General features: G+C 39.5%; 1 protein-coding gene across 12 annotated transcripts in view; it reads left to right on the top strand.

The window, feature by feature from the left end:
* Positions 1 to 20242, top strand: part of shank3a (SH3 and multiple ankyrin repeat domains 3a) — a 159051-nt gene that overhangs the window by 36814 nt on the left and 101995 nt on the right. For 7 of the 12 annotated variants that reach the window (XR_006377837.1, XR_006377836.1, XM_044194843.1 and 4 more), the window contains exons 4-5: positions 16669 to 16725; positions 19874 to 19982. Coding sequence is in view for 10 of the 12 variants with exons in the window: in XM_044194843.1 (XP_044050778.1) it covers positions 16669 to 16725; positions 19874 to 19982 (166 nt within the window). In the remaining 2 variants the exon portion in view is untranslated. Of the gene's footprint in view, positions 1 to 5046; positions 5421 to 16668; positions 16726 to 18590; positions 18772 to 19873; positions 19983 to 20242 lie in introns of those variants that run through there. The other 5 variants (XM_044194845.1, XM_044194851.1, XM_044194850.1 and 2 more) reach the window with 4 other exon arrangements.

The raw sequence follows: 20242 nt of genomic DNA, 5'->3' as shown, positions 1-20242 counted from the left end.
TGGACAGGTGAATAATGGCAGGTCTGAAATACCAGGATATGTTACTAAGTGTAGATGCAGATAAGGTAGAAGCAGCAGCGCAGATGAAACCATGTTTGTGTTTGTGTGTGTGCATATGTGGGCGTGATAAGTAAAACAGACAGCACAGAGCATTGAATACATTTGCATCAAATCCCATCAGGGGGCGGGAGATTTACACTGGAGGGAATTAACAGTCTCAATTGTGTGTTAGAGAGGAGGGGGAGAGAGAGAACAGTAGTGGGGAGCTGCTGTTGTGTACAAATCGTGGAACTGCAGTTTTGATAATTTATGCATCAATCAGTTCTTTTGACCCTTGTCATTGTCAAAAGCCCATTTTGCAATTTCAGCTCAACTTCACTGAGAAAATAATATTTTAGTTTTTCAGCATATTCTGATTTTGTCATCAAACACTATTGAAACATGCTGCATCACTTAATAATCTGATGAATAAAATACCATTAAGTTAGACCACAAAGTAAACCGCTTTCACCTCTTAATGTGTGACTAATGTTCTTAGATGGGCTTTTCTTATATTTAATATAATATTGCTAGTGAAAACAGTTTAATGGCTTATAGCTTTGTAGTGAGCTCCATACATATCCCATGAGAAAATTTTATTATATTGTTAATCCTTGCTATAATAGTTTGAGGAAGTAAACCAAGTGCCAGGCAAATATTAGGTGGTTTCCCTACTAACAAATTATGTTTTCCTTTTTCTTTTTTTCAGTATTAGTAAAAGGGCCTATACATACATTTTGCATTATTGGTGCATTGGTGTCTGCTACCTTTTATAATTGTCACAGTAATAAATTCGGCTGTCTTTACTGCTTTTGTATGTTTCTCAGTTGCTAGACATCAGTCTAGCCAGGATATTGCAAAATACTATTCTGCATACAATTTATGAACAGAAATTGTGGCCATAGGCATTGTTTTGCAGAAATGTGGCATACAGTAGGGCCTTTTTTGTCTGGGTCCAAATCCCTGTGAGAGACTTTTTCAACATTTAGTTGAACATTTGGAATGTAGAGGCCAAAATGTGGCCTGTTAAGATTCCTCCTGAAGTTTTGGGAAATCATGGCTGTGTCCTGGATTTGTGTGTGGGACATTTAAAATGTCAATGAAAATGGTTGGAGGGAACTTTGAGTTCATTGTTGGGTTTCTACTGTATATTCATGGGCAGTGAGTTTTTTCTGCTGTGTACTTATATTGAGAGTGCCAGAGAGAAAGAGAGTGAGAAATAGTGAATGAGAGGGACATGCTGAAAAGCAGTGATGAGAAGGATGAGTCATGCTCTCAAATATTGTCTCTTGTCTAACCAGTCTGTTGTGAGGTGCTGCCGTCTGTTACTGTGCTACATTGCTATGACAAAGTATGTGAGTGGTACTCAACTGACAGACTCAGCCAAGATCAGTTTCTGTCCAGTTGCAATTAGGTGGTAATTTTACACAATAAATCATCTATAAAGAGAGAATTAGTTGTGATTGCCCTGCCTTGCAGGCCAGTAGAAGTGAAACTGGTAAAATTCTCAAATGGAAAAAAAGAGTGTGAATCTCCCAGCCAAAAAAACACTATCTCACAGAGTAGAAACCTGAATGTGTGAATGGGCTGTGTGAAAGACACCGTGTTGGTTGAGCTACGTGAGTATGAGTAATCCAGGACAGCTGTGTTACAAGCTCCAGAAACCATAGCCATAGTAAATTATTGTTTCCTGCATGTCTCTGAACATAGAGACATCAGTCATTATAGTAGATAGCAGGTCTGTCAAATCTGTCATAATGCATGTACTTAAAATAGTGGTGTTTGTCTGTTTGGAAAATATTTTGTACAGATTTACATTCTGAATGATTGGATAGTTCTAATTGCAATTACTAAACAACCTGGCTGCTGTAATAGCTGCAGCTCAACTTGTGATACTATTCGATTCCATGGTCATATCCAAGTTAGATAGTTGTTGGCACTGACTTCATAATGTTTGCTGTACTTCAGAAGAACAGATATGCTTAATATATGCAAATGTATGAAAAAATGTCTGTTCAGTAAGTGGTATATTAATTATTTGTAGCAATAGCAGTAGTATGCTGATTATTCAATCATGAATGTTAAAGGCTTTTTACAGGTCTAGGCAGTGGTAATAAGCAAAATATTATCTTGTGCTCGCGTTAGTGAAGATTAGTTTTAATCTTAGCAAGTGATGTTACAAAGTGATGGAACAATGACTTTTGTTCACCTGTCTCCTTCTTTTGGATGGCAAATGCTTTTGTTGCATAATGACTTCCAGGGGTAAAGAGGGATATCCTGTTATGGGTGACTCTTGCAACCTTGGCAGTTAGGATGTTCACTATCCATCCTGCAGCAAGCTGCCTTGTTAGGCAGAGGTCAAGCATTAGCCTACTTTGCTGGTATGGAGCTCATTAGCTGCAGGCTAAAGTTTAAAATGAGGTCATAATTGATAGGATTTTCCCCTTTTTTTTTCTTCTCTTCCCCCAACCCAACCAGACTTCCACATGAAATCTCCACGCGAAACAGTCCTGGTTAACCATGCAGCATAGCTGCACAGAAAATTTACATAGTATACTTTTAAGAAAAAAAGAGTGCATGTGTGTGGGTGTTTGGTGTAGGAGGTCGGCCATGTGATAGACAGGACTGAAGAATGCGTGGCTTTCTTGCAGAGTGACAAAGGGCTTCCAGTGATAGAAAGTGTCCAACCCATTTTTTATCAGTAGCTCTTTAAGCAGTTTACTCAAACTGACTCAGTGACTGTTTAACATCTAAAACTTGATTAGACCCTTACATTTTCCCATATGTTAAGAGAGAACAAACTGTGTCTTCACTGTATTACAATATCACATCTATACCATGTATATATTCCAACACTTTGCATTAATATTTAACACAAGCTACATGATGCCTACAGTGTATTGAGTTGTAATTTTAAAACCAGGATGCCATGTACCTGGGTGGTGCCTTATAAAAAAAGTGTTAACTAACCCCATAATGACAACTAAACACATTTGATGAGGCAGGGAAAGACAGTAAGGTCTGTCACCAAAGAATGTTCTATGCGACAATGAGCAGATGCTGCAAGAAATTACAAAACCTCAGAGAATGTAAAACTTTACAGCAGTGGTAAGCAAATAGCGGCATGTGGGCCAAATCTGGTCCCTCATTGTTAAAAACATTGACATGATTTTCCATTAATCTACCATAGATAAGAATGTAAAAACAAGGCTTGTATAAATCCCAATAAATATGACCTCATACAGTAACATCTAACACTGCCCCAATGTGCAGAGAAGCAGCAGGCTTTCTGAACAATGCATGGTGCTGAAATTTTGTCTAATAAAAGTACCAGATGAATTACGTATAAATAATATAATTTAGCTTATTTTACCAGAACAGATTTGTGTCAACAACAGTACTTTTATACAAACATAAATGGAGCTAAATCAGCAAAAGCTCATTATTGTGGATTACAGTCATTCTTAAAGTGATTTAAAAGTCAGTGGTGCACAATACATTTCTTCAGATACATATTTTGTGGTGTGGTCTCAATTTATAAAGTTTTGCAGCAGGCCTCTACTGCAAAATGTATATAACGGAAACACTGTGCTGTATATGAAATTATGAATGATAGCCCTGGGCATCATGGCCATAGAGATGGAAAGGGAGGGGGTGGGTTGGAAGAAACTAAAGAGGCATATACAGTAGTGGAGAGCATTTAGTAACGCACTATTTGGTAATGTGGTCACGGACGTCACAGAGCACATGGCCAGAGTGAGGTCATTTCATATGAATAAATGAATAAAACAGTTGAGAAAACGCATACAACTTTAAAAATATAAAATGTGCTTAGTCTTTGGATATAAATGATTAGTCTTGTTTAGTATGATTCACAAGATAAACCAATGCTTACATTATGCCAATTTTTTGTTGTGTACAAGTGTGGGAAAGCATAATTCACAAAAGGCTCCCCCATAAAACATATTGCCGAGTAATGCTATTCCTCCTACACTAAGACTTTTTATTGTCAAGCTTATTGTATTTGTGACTGAGAATTCCTGCATTATTTTCAATTTACAATGAAACTACACAGAAAATGTAGCTCATTGTAGGTGTGATATTGTTCTGAGATGACAGATACCACCGAGCATTTGTACAGCGCCCAAACTCTCCTATCAGTGCAGTGTAATTGCAACTGCAGCCACAATGAAATTTGATGTGAGATTTCTGCATAATACACACACGTGCATAGGTATACATACATACACACACAACTGCATGGCACAGGATGAGAGGATGTTTCCAATGGGGAATCCCTCACACACAAAGAAGAAAAATGTAGTACTTTGAACAAAGTAGAGACATATTTGGGTAGAAACAAGAACACTCACTCACTTGTGCATGCACACACACACACACACACACACACACACACACACACACACACACACACACACACACACACAAACAAACAAATACAGACATGGAACTTGGGATTTAAAAAAAATATTTTCCCAGTTGTAGAGAGGGCTCAGCTGAAATTGTTTGTGCTGTTTCTAATTTGAGATACTGTATGTGTCTCTGTGTTTTTGTGTTGATGTGTGGAGTTGTGTAAGTGGGGGTATTTGTACAAACAATTTGTGGATGTCAATGTAACCATATTTTCAGGAACACTAAGATACAAAAACATGAGCATTACTTAATAATCATAAAGCTCCCACTGTCATGTAACACTTGGTTTAGCACGCTGCTGCAATAATGGAGATTGCACCAGCGCCCTACAGTATTTTCATGTCTACTAGAGATTTCCACTCTTCCCTTACTTCTGCCCATTATTTTCTTTATTTCCTCTCACTTTGGCTATTCATATCTTCCCTCGCTTCTACATCCCACCCACTCTCCATCTCATATTCTGTTTTTTCCCTCCCTCTATCTTACGTTTTCTCTCCTCCCTCTATTTTCCCTCCCTCTTCTCTGGCTCTCTCTTTCCCCACCCTCCCTCTGTTCTTTCCAGAATCCTGCAAAATCACCCCTTACCATCTCTCCGTCTGTCTATGCATGCACAGGAGTCAGTGTGTGCGTCCGTGCTCGGGTGAGTGTTTGTGTGAGTGACCAGTGTGCATGTGCTACTTTGACAGGACGAGAGGTAGTGAAGGAGAGAGAGAGAGAGAGAACAAGAGGAGAGGAGACAAGGAAGACTGGGACTGGATATGGCCATGTGGATGATGTTTTGGCATTGGGACTGTAGCTGACCTACGAGAGTTGGTGTGTGACGGGGAGTGTGTCCGTGTGTGTGTGAGTGTGTGTGTGAGATGGGATCTGCTCTGGGCAGAAGACAAGCAGCTGGGAGAAGGGAAAGCAAAACTAAAGTAACCAGGAAGGCCAGACTCAATAGTAAGGTACCCCAATTGCTCTCATCATCTCTTCAATTTAGCTTTATCATTATCTCTGGTGTTAACATATTATTCTTCCTCTGTCTCTCTGTTTTTCATACTTTCTATCTCCAGTTACACTTCCCAACCCATCCCTGTCTACCTGTCTGTGCTCTCTCTCTCTCTTTCTGTCTCTGGCTTTCGTTCTGTTGCTATGCTCTGCTGCATGTTGGCTGTGTGAAGAGCTGGTGCAGTCTTGTCTGAAACCCTGACAGAATGCTAATGTTTCTCTGTGCACTGGTTCAGTTACTAAGCGTGCGCTTGCATTATTGTTTGTGTGTGTGTGTGTGTGTGTGTGTGTGGATGTTTGTGTCTAGCTGTGGCCAGTGTGAGTGGTTGTGCTTTGCTTTTGGATCTCTGAGTAATTAAGGCAAACATATTTTTGTGTGCGCTTGTGTCTGTATGTGGCAAGCATTCCTGTATGCATGTGTGTGTCTGCACATGCAGGTGCACATGTGTATGACAATGTGTTTATGCACGCACATGCCAATGTGTCTGTGAGGATCTGCCAGTGGGTCTCTGCAGGACATAACTTGGCTTGTGGTTATCACTGTCTGTTATCATAATGCTCTCCTTGTGTCACATTGTTGTCATATTGAAGCTCTCTGATGGAGACTTTGTGTGTGTTTGTGTCGGAGAGAGATAAAGCTGCAAAGAGCTGAAAAGACAGTATAATAACTTGGGTACAGTGGGTAAACTTGTTAAGCTAAATTACTGCCATATACAGTATTTTCTGTGAACCTCTGCTGAGAGTCTCAGAGCTGTCAGTCTCAGTCAGTGAGGGCTCTGCAGGTGGCAGCTGTCAACGAGACAGCCAGCATAACTATTGTACAAATGGGCATCCTGACCTACTCTACAAAATATCCCATACAAACATGCCTCCCATGAGTCCTTCAGAAGTCGATGTTGTTTTGTAACTTTGTTATTCATATGCAAATTCAGCTAGTGTAAGTAACAGCCATTAAAACTACACTCTGTGCATTACAATCCATACAGTGGGCTACTTCTCCCAACCTAATGTATTTGTGTCTTCTGTGTGCTGCTGCTTTTCTAGCATGTGTGTAAGTTCTTCTATGAGAAATTGCAGCACTGTACTCTAATGTGTTATCGCCACAAGAGTATCTCACCTCCCCTCTTAATTTTTATTTAAACTGAGTAGGGTGGGTACAGTATGTGTGTGTAAGTGAGAGAGACAGTGATTAGACAGATTAGAAAGAAGGAATTGATTTTGTTGTGTTCAGTATAATATGAAACCAGGCCATGCAGAAACTATAGCCCCAGGCTCTTCAAATGAACCCCAGTAATAATAACTTTATTTATATAGCACCTTTCAAAACTTTACAAGTTTCCAAAAGTTACAAGTGCTTTACAAACAGTAAGCTCTATGTGGGTCTCTGCTTGTAGGTACTGCTAATGTTAATTATTCTTTGGGCTCTGTTTTTGTGATGTAAGTTAAGTATGATGTCAGTACAGTAGAAGACAGGGAGGAATACATTGTCCATAGCACCTCTTTAACTTAAATTTTAAACCAGATTATTCAGATTTTTACATGTCAAGTTCTGCATTGACATGTAAAAATGGGTGACATCCACAAATTAAATTAGGAAGGAGAACACCAATGTGGTTAAAAAGTGTTGCTCTAGTCTTAGTCTTTAGAACCATAGCTAATGTAGGAAAAGGTTCAGTGACAACAGGCAATGAGACAAGCAGAGGTTGGTTAAATCCAACAATTTCCTAGTTTGCCTTCGACCAGTCAGTCTCCGACATCTACAGTATAGAGAATGCAGTCACATTCCCCACTCTGTGCATTATGGCTCATACTGTACAAACATTTCTGTGGTAGATGACTTTACAGATACTATACACCCAACAGAAATGAAATTTAGCTGGCACAAAGCTCCACACACTCTCTGCAAAAATGATGTCTGTCCTTTTGTTTGTTTGTGTATGCATCTGCAATCTACAGTAAGGGGACATTTTAGACACTACTGATCATCACTGTTGTTTTTGTCAAAAAGTGGAGGTATCATGCATTTTGTATCCATCCATCCATTCATTCATTCTTTCATCCATCCATCCATTTAATCGAACTGGAAATGCACTTGCTGTTTGGTCTTGATGATGTTACACCTCATTGCACAAGTTCATTTCACAATAAAAAAATAACACATTGTACAGCTCTTGCTCCATACAGTATCCTAGCTGGAGACTCTATAATTCTAGGTCAGTCAGTATGAATAGATGACTGTAGAATAGGATGCCAGAGGCATAAAGTACAATGGAGTTCTAATAACCATCTGACTGAATAAATATGCAACCCACATACCCCTGTCTCAGCCTAGAGCTTGCTGGCTGCCCTCTTCTGTTCACTCTCTGTAGCCCGTACGCCTGTTTGCAGCCAAGGTTCAAATATAGGGGAGGATCATTTTTGCTATATTTTCAGCTTTATTTTGACATATGTTTTACTAGGCTGAGCTCCAGTTCACCTTTGGTCTGTTTACTTGTGTTTCATCCTCTGGCTCTGTCCCCCTACTGTCTGCCTGCCTGTGTCCTAGTGTCAGTCTGTGTATCTGTCTAAAAACACATGACTGGACCTGATTCAGCTCTTTCTTTCTCTGGACTGTTTGATTCTGATGACAGCATGCATTCCCCTCAACCTCCCTGACCACCCTGCTTACAAACACAAAAATACACAGTCATGCATACAAACAAACAATAGAGCTATGTTGTCATATTTCATGTGACATAATTTATGGACTGTAACTCAGGCTGCACACTGGTTTTTAATCATTACTTAACCCAAAATCTATCTTTTAAGTAACACCACGTGTAGAAACGATGGCTATGAAAAATATTTTCATCTACACCTGGTCAGCTTGCATTCATGGTGGTAACAATGGGTTTTTAATAATGACACAGTGGAGAAATGTATGATAATATCCAAAGAAACTTCTCAAATCACTGCTGTAGCATAATCAACCTCTAAATTATCCGTCTGTATGCTCAGCATGTTCCAAACAGTCATATTTCTACTAAAATATAGCCAGATACACTTTTGCCATCTGCGTCAGTCCTCACACAAAACGTTGTCTACCTTGCAAGCAGGTGCACCCAGTGGTTTGCAGGTGTCTGTCACCTGGTCTTAATTGTAATGAATTGTAACTTCCTTATGTTGAGCCTCTATTTACGTGAAGCCTGCAGCACGGCGCAGATCGCAGTCAAGTGTGCCCTCCCCCACCATTTGGTATGGGATGGGATCAGAAAAAATATTTTATCATACATTATAGGTGGGCGTGTTAGAGGTTGCTACAATCATGTACAATCACATTTGCTAATTGCATCCCCTTTAAACACAGGGCTCTGAAAATTTGGGAGAGATGATGACTCTTTTTAAGTTGAATTCACTAATCTGGACATGTTGAAGATCCTACGGTCATCATGTTTTCTGTGCGTAATAGTATGCGATTTTATTTGTCATCACAATGATCTGTACAATAACCATCTTCAATACCATCATAAATAAAATCAAAAGTAGAATTAAAAATGCAGTCAAGTTTTTTCATGTTATATTTTTGTATTTCTGAAATTATTTTCACTTTAATTCAGTTAGATTTGAAAAACAATTGCATGCAAAAATGATTTCTGACATTCCTACTAGCTGTCATGGATTACAGGTCTGTCATTAACACAGGTCTGCACATTCACATTTGTGTGTTCCTCTGTATGCTTATGCCTTCTTTTTTGCATTAATGGGTTGGCAAATAAGCCAGAACTCAATTGTAATGATGAATGAGACAATGCTGGACAAAGCCATGCTGCCAGTGTGGCTAGGAGGGTGGGTGGAATTGGTTGAGGATGCAGCAGAATGTGTTTCGGGGTCCACAAACAATAAGCCAGTGCTCTGCATGTTTGTGAGTGTGTTGATGAGTGGGAAAGAGGTAGTGGCTTTGCCGTGCTTTGTTCCCGCCTTTAGCCAACCATAGCAGAGTTAGCTCACACTGTCCCGCCTGCCCGAACTGTATTTCATCAAGAGGAATACTAGATATTATACAGAGCTAAAACATAATATTCCAGCACTTCTGAAAAGGATTACTCTGGAGGCACCATGTTACTACGTTCAGAGAGAGCTACCAGGAGCTGGGCCGCAGAGGTTAGACACAACACACTACTGCTAAAATGACTCATGTGATCAAGAGTATTTGCAGGTAACTGACACAGTGGGGCTATGCACTGTTCTTATTTATATACTCATATAGAAAGGAGGTTTGTGGAGCAACATTTAGGTTGTAGTGCAGCAGTGTTTGTTTGCCAGCTTTGGATTTTCTCGACTTCCTATAGTACACATGTTCATCTGGTTGTGACACAGTAAGTCATGTGTGTAAAGTACAGTTCAGACATCAATTTTGACGTGTAAGTGTACTTCATAAGACTGCCACTGCTGAATTTTTACTGTTTCGTTTATGAAGATTTTATGTTGACAGGAAATGACTGACCAGAATACATGAACATTTAGTGAAGCCTGCTTTCACATGTTCCATGTAAGAGAGATTGGGATTATGTTTCATTTTATATGGTTTAAAAACAGATAGCCCATATAATAGGGTAACTATACTGGTATGTGCATGCTGTGTCAGCAGATGGCATGAGTCCAGGTAAAGGCTGGCTTTAGGCTAGAATGCAGAAAGGCATTTTTTGTTTCTCTTTCTTTGTCTCTTTTTATTGTTGTCCTTTATCTGCTTTCTATTACCCTTCAAAAAACATCAATAAAGATAATATCAGGAATCCACTACATAAAGACAAACAAAACAAGTCTCTGTTAAGGGACTGTGTAAAATTCTCAATCTCTAAAAAGCACAAGGGACACTGGAGGGAGCAAGTTATTTAGAACGGGTATTAGGATTATTATGATAATGACTGTGTCTCAAGGAGAGCTAAGCAAGCTGTGAGATTGGGCTTCTTTCTAAATCTTCACCAGAGAGGAGTAAAATTGCGCAGAAACTTGTACGGTCAATGATGTGTTAGATGCTTTTGCTATAGTAACATTTTTTTTGTTACTGCACTCATGCATCATGAATAAAATGTGTGTTTAGTGTGCTAAATTATGAATCAGTAACTTGTTGTTGTTTTATGTGTGTGTGTGTGTGTGAGTGTGTGAAAGCTTGTGTATGTACAGTGGCAAGGAAAAGTATGTAAACCTTTTGGAATTTCTTGGTTTTCTAAATAAATTTGTCATAAAATGTGATCTGATCTTCATCTAAGTCAAGGGTACAAACGTGTCTAAAAATAATTACACAAAAAAATTAAGATCTTTCATGATTTTCATTTCTCTATTGAACACAGTCATTCAATATTCAAAATGGCAGTGTCTAGTCCTCTAAGTACAATAAATTTCATCCTCAGGCCTCCAATGCTTTTTCATGTGGTGTTAGTCTCCCCCTAAGCTTAAGAGTGTATTAAATTACTCAGAGATTTGTTTTGCTGCTATACAGTAAGGGTTGAAGATTCCCCTCACAGAAAATCCTATTCCTCAGGATCAAGTCCATACTCAGTCATACAGTATATTGGTCTTTTTGTAGCTGAGAGCATTACACGTTAAGCCTGTTAGGTATGGATATTGGAGATTACTTACTCTCACTTTCTCAGACAAGCATAGTGTAGGCTGAGGTCCGAACAGACATAGATACAGGCAGAAGTGCTTAAAGGCACACACAGCTAAAATGCACAAATAAACACCAATCTGTTCTAACAGGCGTGAAGTAGTATGCAGCAGCTTTGTGTCTTGGGGGAGTTTAAACACCCACATTAAACCAAGAAGGTTAATTAATATGTTCTTTTATTGGACAGCTTTACTAAATCCACCAGCAAGATATAATGCTAAACGTACAATCTGCCCCTGTTTGTGTGTGGTAAACATTTTACCAGGCAATGTGTAAACCAGGTCTTTTTGAAGGAATACTCCACCGAAAACCTTTTGTTTTGAGTCTCAAACACTCATTTGCTGAAGGCTTACAAAGTGCTTCCTTTTGGAGGATTTGCAGCAGTAGTTAACTCAGATTTACATAGTTTTCAATAGTTATTTAGATTCACTGCAAAAGGCACAGCACAGTGCCTATGATACACTGGAATACCCAGTTACAGTATATACAGGCTAACCCGATAACTTCAGCTCTTGTACATTCTAATGCATTCCAAGGCAATAGCCCTCGCACAAATACATATAAACTTAATGAAGCTTCAGTTTTTGTTAAAATAGTTTCAGAGAAGTGTTGATTTAGCTCTAAATAATACAGTCCAGTACAACACTACCACAAATTATGGCCCCAAAACTGTTACCACAGAGTGAAATTAACAAAGTGAAATATGTAAGCAATGAATAGTTGAACAGGAAGTTTAAGGTGCTAGTGCTTTGTTTGCTGTCATCGTATCAGACAGCCAGTCAGGATCCTGTTTGACTCAGAGCCATTATTTTGCTATAATAAGATTGGCTCACAGTCAGAGAGAGTGTACAATAGACAGCAAGAATAAAGTCTGGAAATCGTATGTACTGTAACAGAATTTCAAATCATCCAAAAATAGTTTGTGGTGACTCTTACTGATGTATCCACAAAAGACACATTTAACTGGTCTTTGGTGCTGGGCTGGTGTTTCAGCAAACCTGGGATGGACTGAAAAGAAAAAAGAATAAAAAATCAACAAATAGTCTGACTCTAGGATTTCTAATTAAATAGACTCGCGTTTGACTGTTTATAATACATTACATAACATCAACAGTAGTAAATTAGAGACCATCTTGCGATGGGCTCACACACGCCGCGGCACCAAATCGGTGTGTGTGGTGGAATGGAACATATGACATGAGAGGAGTGAGTCTGGTGAAACAGGTGAACTGTGCCAGATTTATTCTATATGTCTAACCTTCCTCGCAGGGGGGGCAATTGCAGCCGGTAATAATTATGTGTAGATTAAAAGGAAAGTGGGCCAGGGGCGTAAAGTAGGGGGGCAATGGCCCCTTCCCTACTTCCTACCCCGCTACTTCCGGGGCCCTTGCTCTGACTTTTGATGGAGTCTTTTATTTGCTTAAAGTTTTAAGAGAAACCAATATTGCACAGGATAAGAAAGACTAGAGCTGTAAAAAGATTGCTGCTCTGTTCTACTCTAATTTATCTTCTTCTGTCATATCTTGGCACTACTCTCCTCCACTCCTTCCCCTCACGTGACCCCAGTTTCTTGTGTTTCTTCCACACCATGTCATTGTGTTGCATTTTTAATGGGAACATGCTTCTAGATCTTCATACTCTGCAATAAATCCATGAATTATAGAATAAACTCACAAATAAAACTAGGTAAGCCATTTGCCCCCCCCCCGATGAGAAGAGGTTTAAAGAGAGGCGCCTCTGTTTTGATAGTGAACCTTAGTGATAGTGAGTCAAATGGAAGATGCAGTAGACCAGTGACAGCAGCTTAACTATACAGTCTCTACTCTCACTGTTTGCTTTGAGGTTTTGCCAAAAACTTGAAGTGCATCTTAGTATGCTTACATGATGCCTCTTGCCTTTATCCTCAGCTAGGGGACTGAGTGAATAGACTGCACGCTTCCCTTTATTTTCTTTACTTTGTGATTTGAGTCTGTCTCCACAACTACAAGTCCATATTTATACAAGATTATCAAAAAAGACCCATTTTCGTGAGCTATACAATACAGCATCAGATTTACTGTGCAACTGTAGTTTGCCATCGTCATCTTGTAAGAACTTGCCTTGTTTGTCCTGCTTATTAATATATCTACATGTATACATGTTATCTGTCTTATCAATCATACCTTCCCTTCCCTCACTCAGTTTTTTTTTACAGCTTATGACTCACCCTAGCACTATTTAACAAAGCAGAGCCCACATTTGTTTTGTCTGTTATAGAATATGCCTCATATTCCAGATTTAGAATAGAATCCAGCACTTTTTAGTCTTCATCTCAACATACACTACTCTGAGGATGTGCGTTATTATGTATTGTGTGATACTACAGTACATTCATTTAAATCCATTATTCACTTCAAGTTATTTTTGACAGATGTTAACTGTAAGGAAATATGGCGCACATATGCAAAAAAAGCACTATGACAAATGGTGTTGCTTTCTCACTGCTGTTAAAAGCTGTTGCGTGAGTTGGGGTTTGAGAATGTAGCCAGATTCTGCATGTATCTAATAGGGAGTTGTGTCTCTCTCTATTTGTGTCTCTAATTAAAATGCATTGCCCCTGCAGGAGGATGGCCTCTGTACAAAGCACCTGGGAGACGAGGGTCAAGGCCTGCCCTCTCTCACTCCAGCCTTTATATAAGTGACTGTCAACAAAGCACAGACAGAGGAACACTCTGTGCCAGATAAGAGTCTTTGCATTTGCTGATGTGACTACACACCAGAATAGGCACTTTTAACGTGTGACTGATTGTTGATTCCAGAATTTGTAATAAGAGCACCTCTATTTCTTACAATGAAACATAGTCAGCTTTTGGTAGGGTTATATTAATGGACACTGAATCTCTGCCCCCATGATGATTGTAATTTGGAATATTATTATTAATCAGACTGACCACAACAGTTTCAGCTGTTTGGGTCTGATTTATCAGTCAGTGTCAAGACCGTTTTCCGCACCACTGTCAGACAGGCTGAATAGACGAGTCACCTGGCATCTGAATAGGCGTCACTACACAAATATGACAGCTCGACGCTGGCGCTACCTGATGAGTTGGAAGATCGAAGTAGCCCCATGTGAGTCAGTTGTTGTAGCCACAATAAAATCAGTGACCATTTTTAACAGTCTACTTTGTTGCCAACTATCAGGTATTAACCTATGAAATGGCTCACTTCATTACACAACGCAGTAGGTCTAAACTCCTTCACATGGACTTTAAACACATGGGTGTTTGTCACACGTACGCGTCGGCAATAGGCCTTGATGTAATGTGGAAATATCTTTGACTCTAACCATGTGCTTGTCTTCACGATACAGAATTTGTAATGCGGCTGGCACTGACAGCAGGACTCTGTGTTGACGGGGTAAAGCATTACTTCCACGTCCGCTGGAGGCCTCTGCTCTTTCCCAACTGTTTAGGCTGTGCTCATCATCCTGATGTATGATGGTCCCCAGAGCATCCCCATGACCCACTGCACTGGCTCACTGTGTTTATTGCCTAAGCAGTTGTGACGCTTTAGAGCATGTGTGTATTGTACGGGCCAGCTCACATTAGGCCAGTATATGATCCTCCTGAATAAGCATCATGTTGCTGAGCATTGTAATTACTGCTCATCCATGGCACAGCATACTTTAGGTCAGCTGTGAGGGACCATGGGCTATGTAGCCATGTGGTAATGAGTGTAAATATGTAGTATAGTGTCTGACACACATATGTACATGCTGTATGGATCACACATGGATGCACATGAGGTATTGAGGTATTAAGTGTGTACACCTCCTTTTATGACGCTATGACAAAAACACTTAAAAAAAGGAGGAGAAAAACCAAAGAAGAAAAGCTACAGAACATAGTGAGTAAAAGAGGCAGGGAAGTCAGCAAGTGAGGCAGGGGGAGTCGTGTTGTCTCTGTAATTTCTGGCCTCCTACCCAGGCTTTTATCAGGTAGTGGCAGATAATCCCCCCTTAGTGGTAGAGGAGAGAAGAGCCTCCTCAGGGTACTGAACTAAAAGAAGGAACCTTTATCCACTCATTGTCAGCCTCTGATTGGTGATCATTTACAAGTTGCTGCATAGTATTCAGGACACAAATGCAAAGTGCTAATATTCAAACAAAGTCTGTAGGGGAGGGCAGAATCCTGAATTAGTCAGAGATCTGAAGTCCTCCAGGTGTAATTCTGATGACAATTCCCTGCAATTCCCTGCTCTTAAATGCAGTGGTTTTAAGAGTAACAAGGCTGCCCCTCAATATCAGGAGGTTCCCTAAACCCTGGCTTCTGGCTAAATAGTCAGCTACTGTTATATACTGCGGTGAAGTGTAGTTTTTGGGCAGGGGGTGTCTCACAGGTTACTGAATGAAGTCAACATTAACATTAGTACCAACTACTAATGTTAATGTTGACTTCATTCAGTAACCTGTGAGACACCCCCTGTGTCATTAATATATTACATTCCAAATTTCAGATGACTTTTATTAATAATCTATGTTTAGCATATTCGTTATCGGATTATTTTCTGGAAATTTCCAGTAGTATTAGCGTAAAAGTTTTGTTGCTGTCTGTGAAAAGAGTGGGTGGAGACAAAAATAATATTCATATCAAAAACAGCCCAAATCAAATGGTATGGTTGACGAGTAATTTTTAATCATAATATGGAGAGCAGGCGAGGACACCTCGTGCTCAGCATCAAACTGAATCTGCAGGCTATTTTCTTGGTTTAACAAGTTGGTAAATTGCCATAGATTTTAGGAGCTGATTATTGCTGCGGTATCTTGCACTGCTGCACTGAGATGAAACACTATCTTTCATTTCTCTGTTCCTCTTTCTTTCTCTTGTCTTTTCTTTGTTTGTCTTCCCTTTCTATTTTCTTGATCCAGCACAGCAGGGTTACTTCATCTTCATGACTATAGCATACTGTATGTACAGAAGCTGCATAGACTACCAGTCAAACTTGTAGTCAAAGTTTGGGGTCTAGACAAGCACTGCTAAAGTAAATATCTGAATGACTAGTGTTTAAAAGTGATAGACGAGTATTAGCTGCCTGAGAGTTTACTGCTGTATTGGTAATCATTATTGAATGGCTACTGAAAAGAAATGGGAACTGTCCTTCATCGGCCAAAATTAGTAAAGAATGACTAAGAGCACACCTGTCCTTCTAAAGTAAAACAGGAGTTGTGTGTTGCTTTTTCATAACACTGTGCAGCAGTCCTGTACGTCAGGATATGTGACTGAGGGGCTTTTTCTGTCTGTGATAAATTACTTTTTGAAGACTGTAGATTTCTTTTGTACTTACTTTTATCCAGATTGAGCTTCTCTCAGAGTGCCCCTCAACACTTGGTGGTATGGTAATGCAGAGTTACTTACTTGCCCCCCACCCCATGTGTCAGAATGTGTGCATAAGCATGCACAGGTATGTAGTAATTATGTCCATATGTGTGTACATATGTGTGTGTGTACATGTTGGGCACCACAGTGTACCACATCTGTCATTTTTATTCCTTGTTTCCTCTTTTTCTATCTCTTTGCTAGGGTTGCCCTTCCTCCCTGGAGAGGACAGTGGTTGCAGATCCCCATAGTGACATACAGGTGCATTTGTGTGTGCTTGTGTATGTGGTGATATTTTACTAGTGAACTCACGTTATCTATGGAGGTAACTACAACAGATGGGCATACATGACAAATTGTAATCAAACTGTAGAGCTGTAAGAATGTATACATGGGTGAGGCATAGCCGAGTCTGATGAAGAAGAGGTTATAAAGTACTGCCCCCTTTAGCTAATTGCAACTGGCACCCGAGAAACAACAGCAAACTGCCAAGTTTAAGGCTGGTAATAAAAAAAATGGATTTGTACTTCGCAAAATTAGGGGCATATATTGCACATTCAGGGACTTTCCCTAAGCAATTATTGTGCTTTTATCTGGAAATAGTTACCTACAACACGGTTTCACCAGTTCAAATACACATCCACTCCCTCAACAATGAGCTCAATCACAGCTCCCAACCATCTCCTATTAGTGTGATTGATTGGCGTTACTGTGTTAGTGGGTTACAACTTCCTACAGCAGTTTATTCAGTGGTTTTAGACCTGTCATGCTGTCACAAGAAGGGCTGACTGCCAGAGAAGCCTACATGCATGCCACAACATTTTGCTTCACACACCTTGTAAAGCCTATATAGTATATCAAGTCTGCCACAGTCTGACACAAATGTTTGTGTTTGAGGCTGAGTGATTTATTATTTTAGCTCACTAGATCTACTTTCAGGATCTTTGCTGATTATTGTAATGGTCAATATTTAGTTTTTCTATGAATTTTTGCATTGGAGTACAATAGTACTCCACTATTAAGGATGATGTCACTGGTCTTGATTTACCACCTTGTGCTTGGTCCAAACTAGTTTATCATTCACAGTCTGGCGTACTACTCATTTTTTTCTACTCCTTTTAAATTTTTCCATTTGGATGATAACGGCTTGGATGATATAGCAAAAGTAGATATATCTACTGTAAAGTAGTTGCTACTAAAAGTATTAGGTGATCAGTGCACAGATGGTTGAACATTAAAATTATCTACATTCATCTCTCTGTACCAGCTGAAGGCTTTTTCGCAATATTTTGTTCAAGCTAGGAACATGACAGGGACTTTTTGACTAAGTCAGTAAGAAAGAGAATTCCAGTACCTAAAGGAGGAGACATAAAAGAAGAGCAGAGATTAAAGTTTGGATGGTTTTTTGATCTTGTCAAAGGATAAAATTGGGGCAAATTAGAAAATGTTTTTGAGCTTGAAATATAAACTGTCTTACCTTTATTAAAAGTTAGATGAGTGGGTTTGGAATGTAAGTGAAATTAAGTCATTTTAAAATGTTATTTAGGATTTGATTGAATTTCTTATACAATTCTCTTTTTAATGGTAGATATTATTTCATTTTCTTTTATCATTTTCATGGCAAATTATTGGTCTCACAAAAATAACGAGCAGTTTGTGTTTATTCACTCCACCAGTACTGCACAGAGCTTTGACTTTCAAATCTGATGTATGACAGACTGTCGTCTTTTTGATTTTTTTATCAGAATATTTAGACAATTGTCAGTACGTCATGGTGACTTGGAAAAAATATTAAGAGTTTATTAAGACCCTCACCAAAGCAGATAAAACAAAGCCTTTTTATCAGCCCTCTGTTCAACAGGCAATAAAACACACATCAGATCCAGCTGATCACTGCCAAATCACCCCCGAGCCTCTTCAAGGCATTATCCTAGGCATTATGCAGGGTACACACACACACACACACACAGAGACACACACACTCACAAACACAACCTCAATGCTCTCCCCCCTCATGTGTACATTGGCTGCCAGAGCTGTCTTTGTATCCCATCACCATAACAACTGCCTCACAGAACATCTACAAAAAAGGAAAAAGCCAAAGTGAATTTCTCTCACTCACTTTGACTTGGAGATGGTGAGAGTAGCGGTCGGCAGCTCCTCGCAGCATGTCAGTGTGGTGTGTGTGAACAAGAGGCAGACTTGTAGAGGCAAGCGGGCTGCAGATGACTTGGAAGTGAAGAGAAAGGGGTTGTGTGATTGTGTGACTTTTCAGAACGAGGGATATACAGTATGATGCTGCACATGGTGAGTGCCAAACGGCTGCTGCGTTCTATTCGCATTCTTTCATGTGAGTGTGCGTGTTTGTATGTATGTGTTTATGTTTGTTATGTTACAGTAAATGCCTTGTGCTAAGTAAGTAAGTTGTGTAAAATGTATCTGTGTGTGTGTGTCTGGAGGCTTTGCACATGTGGATGTTACATAATGACTGAGGCTGAGAAACCTCAGAGAATGCAATAGTAATGTCATTTGGGATACTGCAGATATTGTGTAATTATACATCGTCAAGATATGTATTAGGCTGTCATCCATGTTTTCATTGATATTTTATATGTTCAATATTAAACTATAGTGTAGTACATTTGTTTTACTAGTTCCTTTTTTGACTTGATGTCTTTTGTAAGTACAGTACATAGTCATTAGATACATTCTGGCCTATAATGTTATGTCTCAGATAGTCCAAGATCGATTGTTGCCCTGATTCTTCAGGCTATAGTAATCTATTATGAAATGTTAGTGCTGGTACCTTGCTTATAGCTTAATTTTTCACTCTATACTCTACAGGCTTACACCCATCAGCAGAGGTGATGAATATTTTTAATCATAAGTCACAGAGGAAATTAAGTGTATGTGTGTTTGTGTACACTATGTGTGTATTATGATTTGGGTGGGTAGGATTTGCAGGTTTGTGCATGTGTCTGTGCTTGTTTTATGAAAATGGTTTTAAACATCAATGTTAGACCCAATGATGTAAAAGTCTTATCAAGCAATGTACAATATTATTAGCATTACATTTGAAGTCAAAATGTGACATTAGCCCCAGGCTCTCATTGTTTTGGCACTAATCTCCAAAGGAAAGGTCTTCATTTCAGTGTTACTTTAAAGCCCTTTTCCTTTTCTTTTTGGTCTATCCTATTATAGCTTATATCTACTGCACATGGTCCGTTTGCTTGGCATGACAGAGCAGAAATAAAACCTTTAAACATGGAAGGAGAGAGTAGCGACTTTAGCTTTCATCTCTGAACTGCATTATTAAACATCCCCATCCACATGAGTCTGACATCACCCAATCACAGATGTCTCTTCCTCTGCTTCCCCCTCTCCCCATTCTCTTGTCTCCCTCCATTAGGCTAACCTGAAGAAGTTTATGGAGTATGTGCAGCAGAGGAACATTGAAAAGGTCTCAAGGTTCTTGGAAAAAGGCCTGGACCCAAACTTCCATGATCCAGACACAGGAGGTGAGGAAGTCTGTGCTTAGAAATATTCCATCCCTACCCTGCTCTAATTACGTAATTGTCTTTTTTCAACCTTGATTTGTCTTTTCTCTTGTGCTTTCTCTCTCTCTCTGCCTGTCTTCGCCACAAAATGACCATGTATGGATTTTCTGCAATAAGCCTTCTGCATACTGGGCAAAGCTGGATTACTCTCTTTGCTAATCTCCTCTCATTTATGCAAATGTTTGTCCAGCCATAAAGGAGATTTCCCTGTTGGGTGACGT

The sequence above is a fragment of the Siniperca chuatsi genome, linkage group LG4 (assembly GCF_020085105.1).
Source record: "Siniperca chuatsi isolate FFG_IHB_CAS linkage group LG4, ASM2008510v1, whole genome shotgun sequence".
Classification (NCBI taxonomy): domain Eukaryota; kingdom Metazoa; phylum Chordata; class Actinopteri; order Centrarchiformes; family Sinipercidae; genus Siniperca; species Siniperca chuatsi.
The sequence above is the reverse complement of the archived record's forward strand: the minus strand, read 5'-3'. Positions and strand labels throughout refer to the sequence as shown.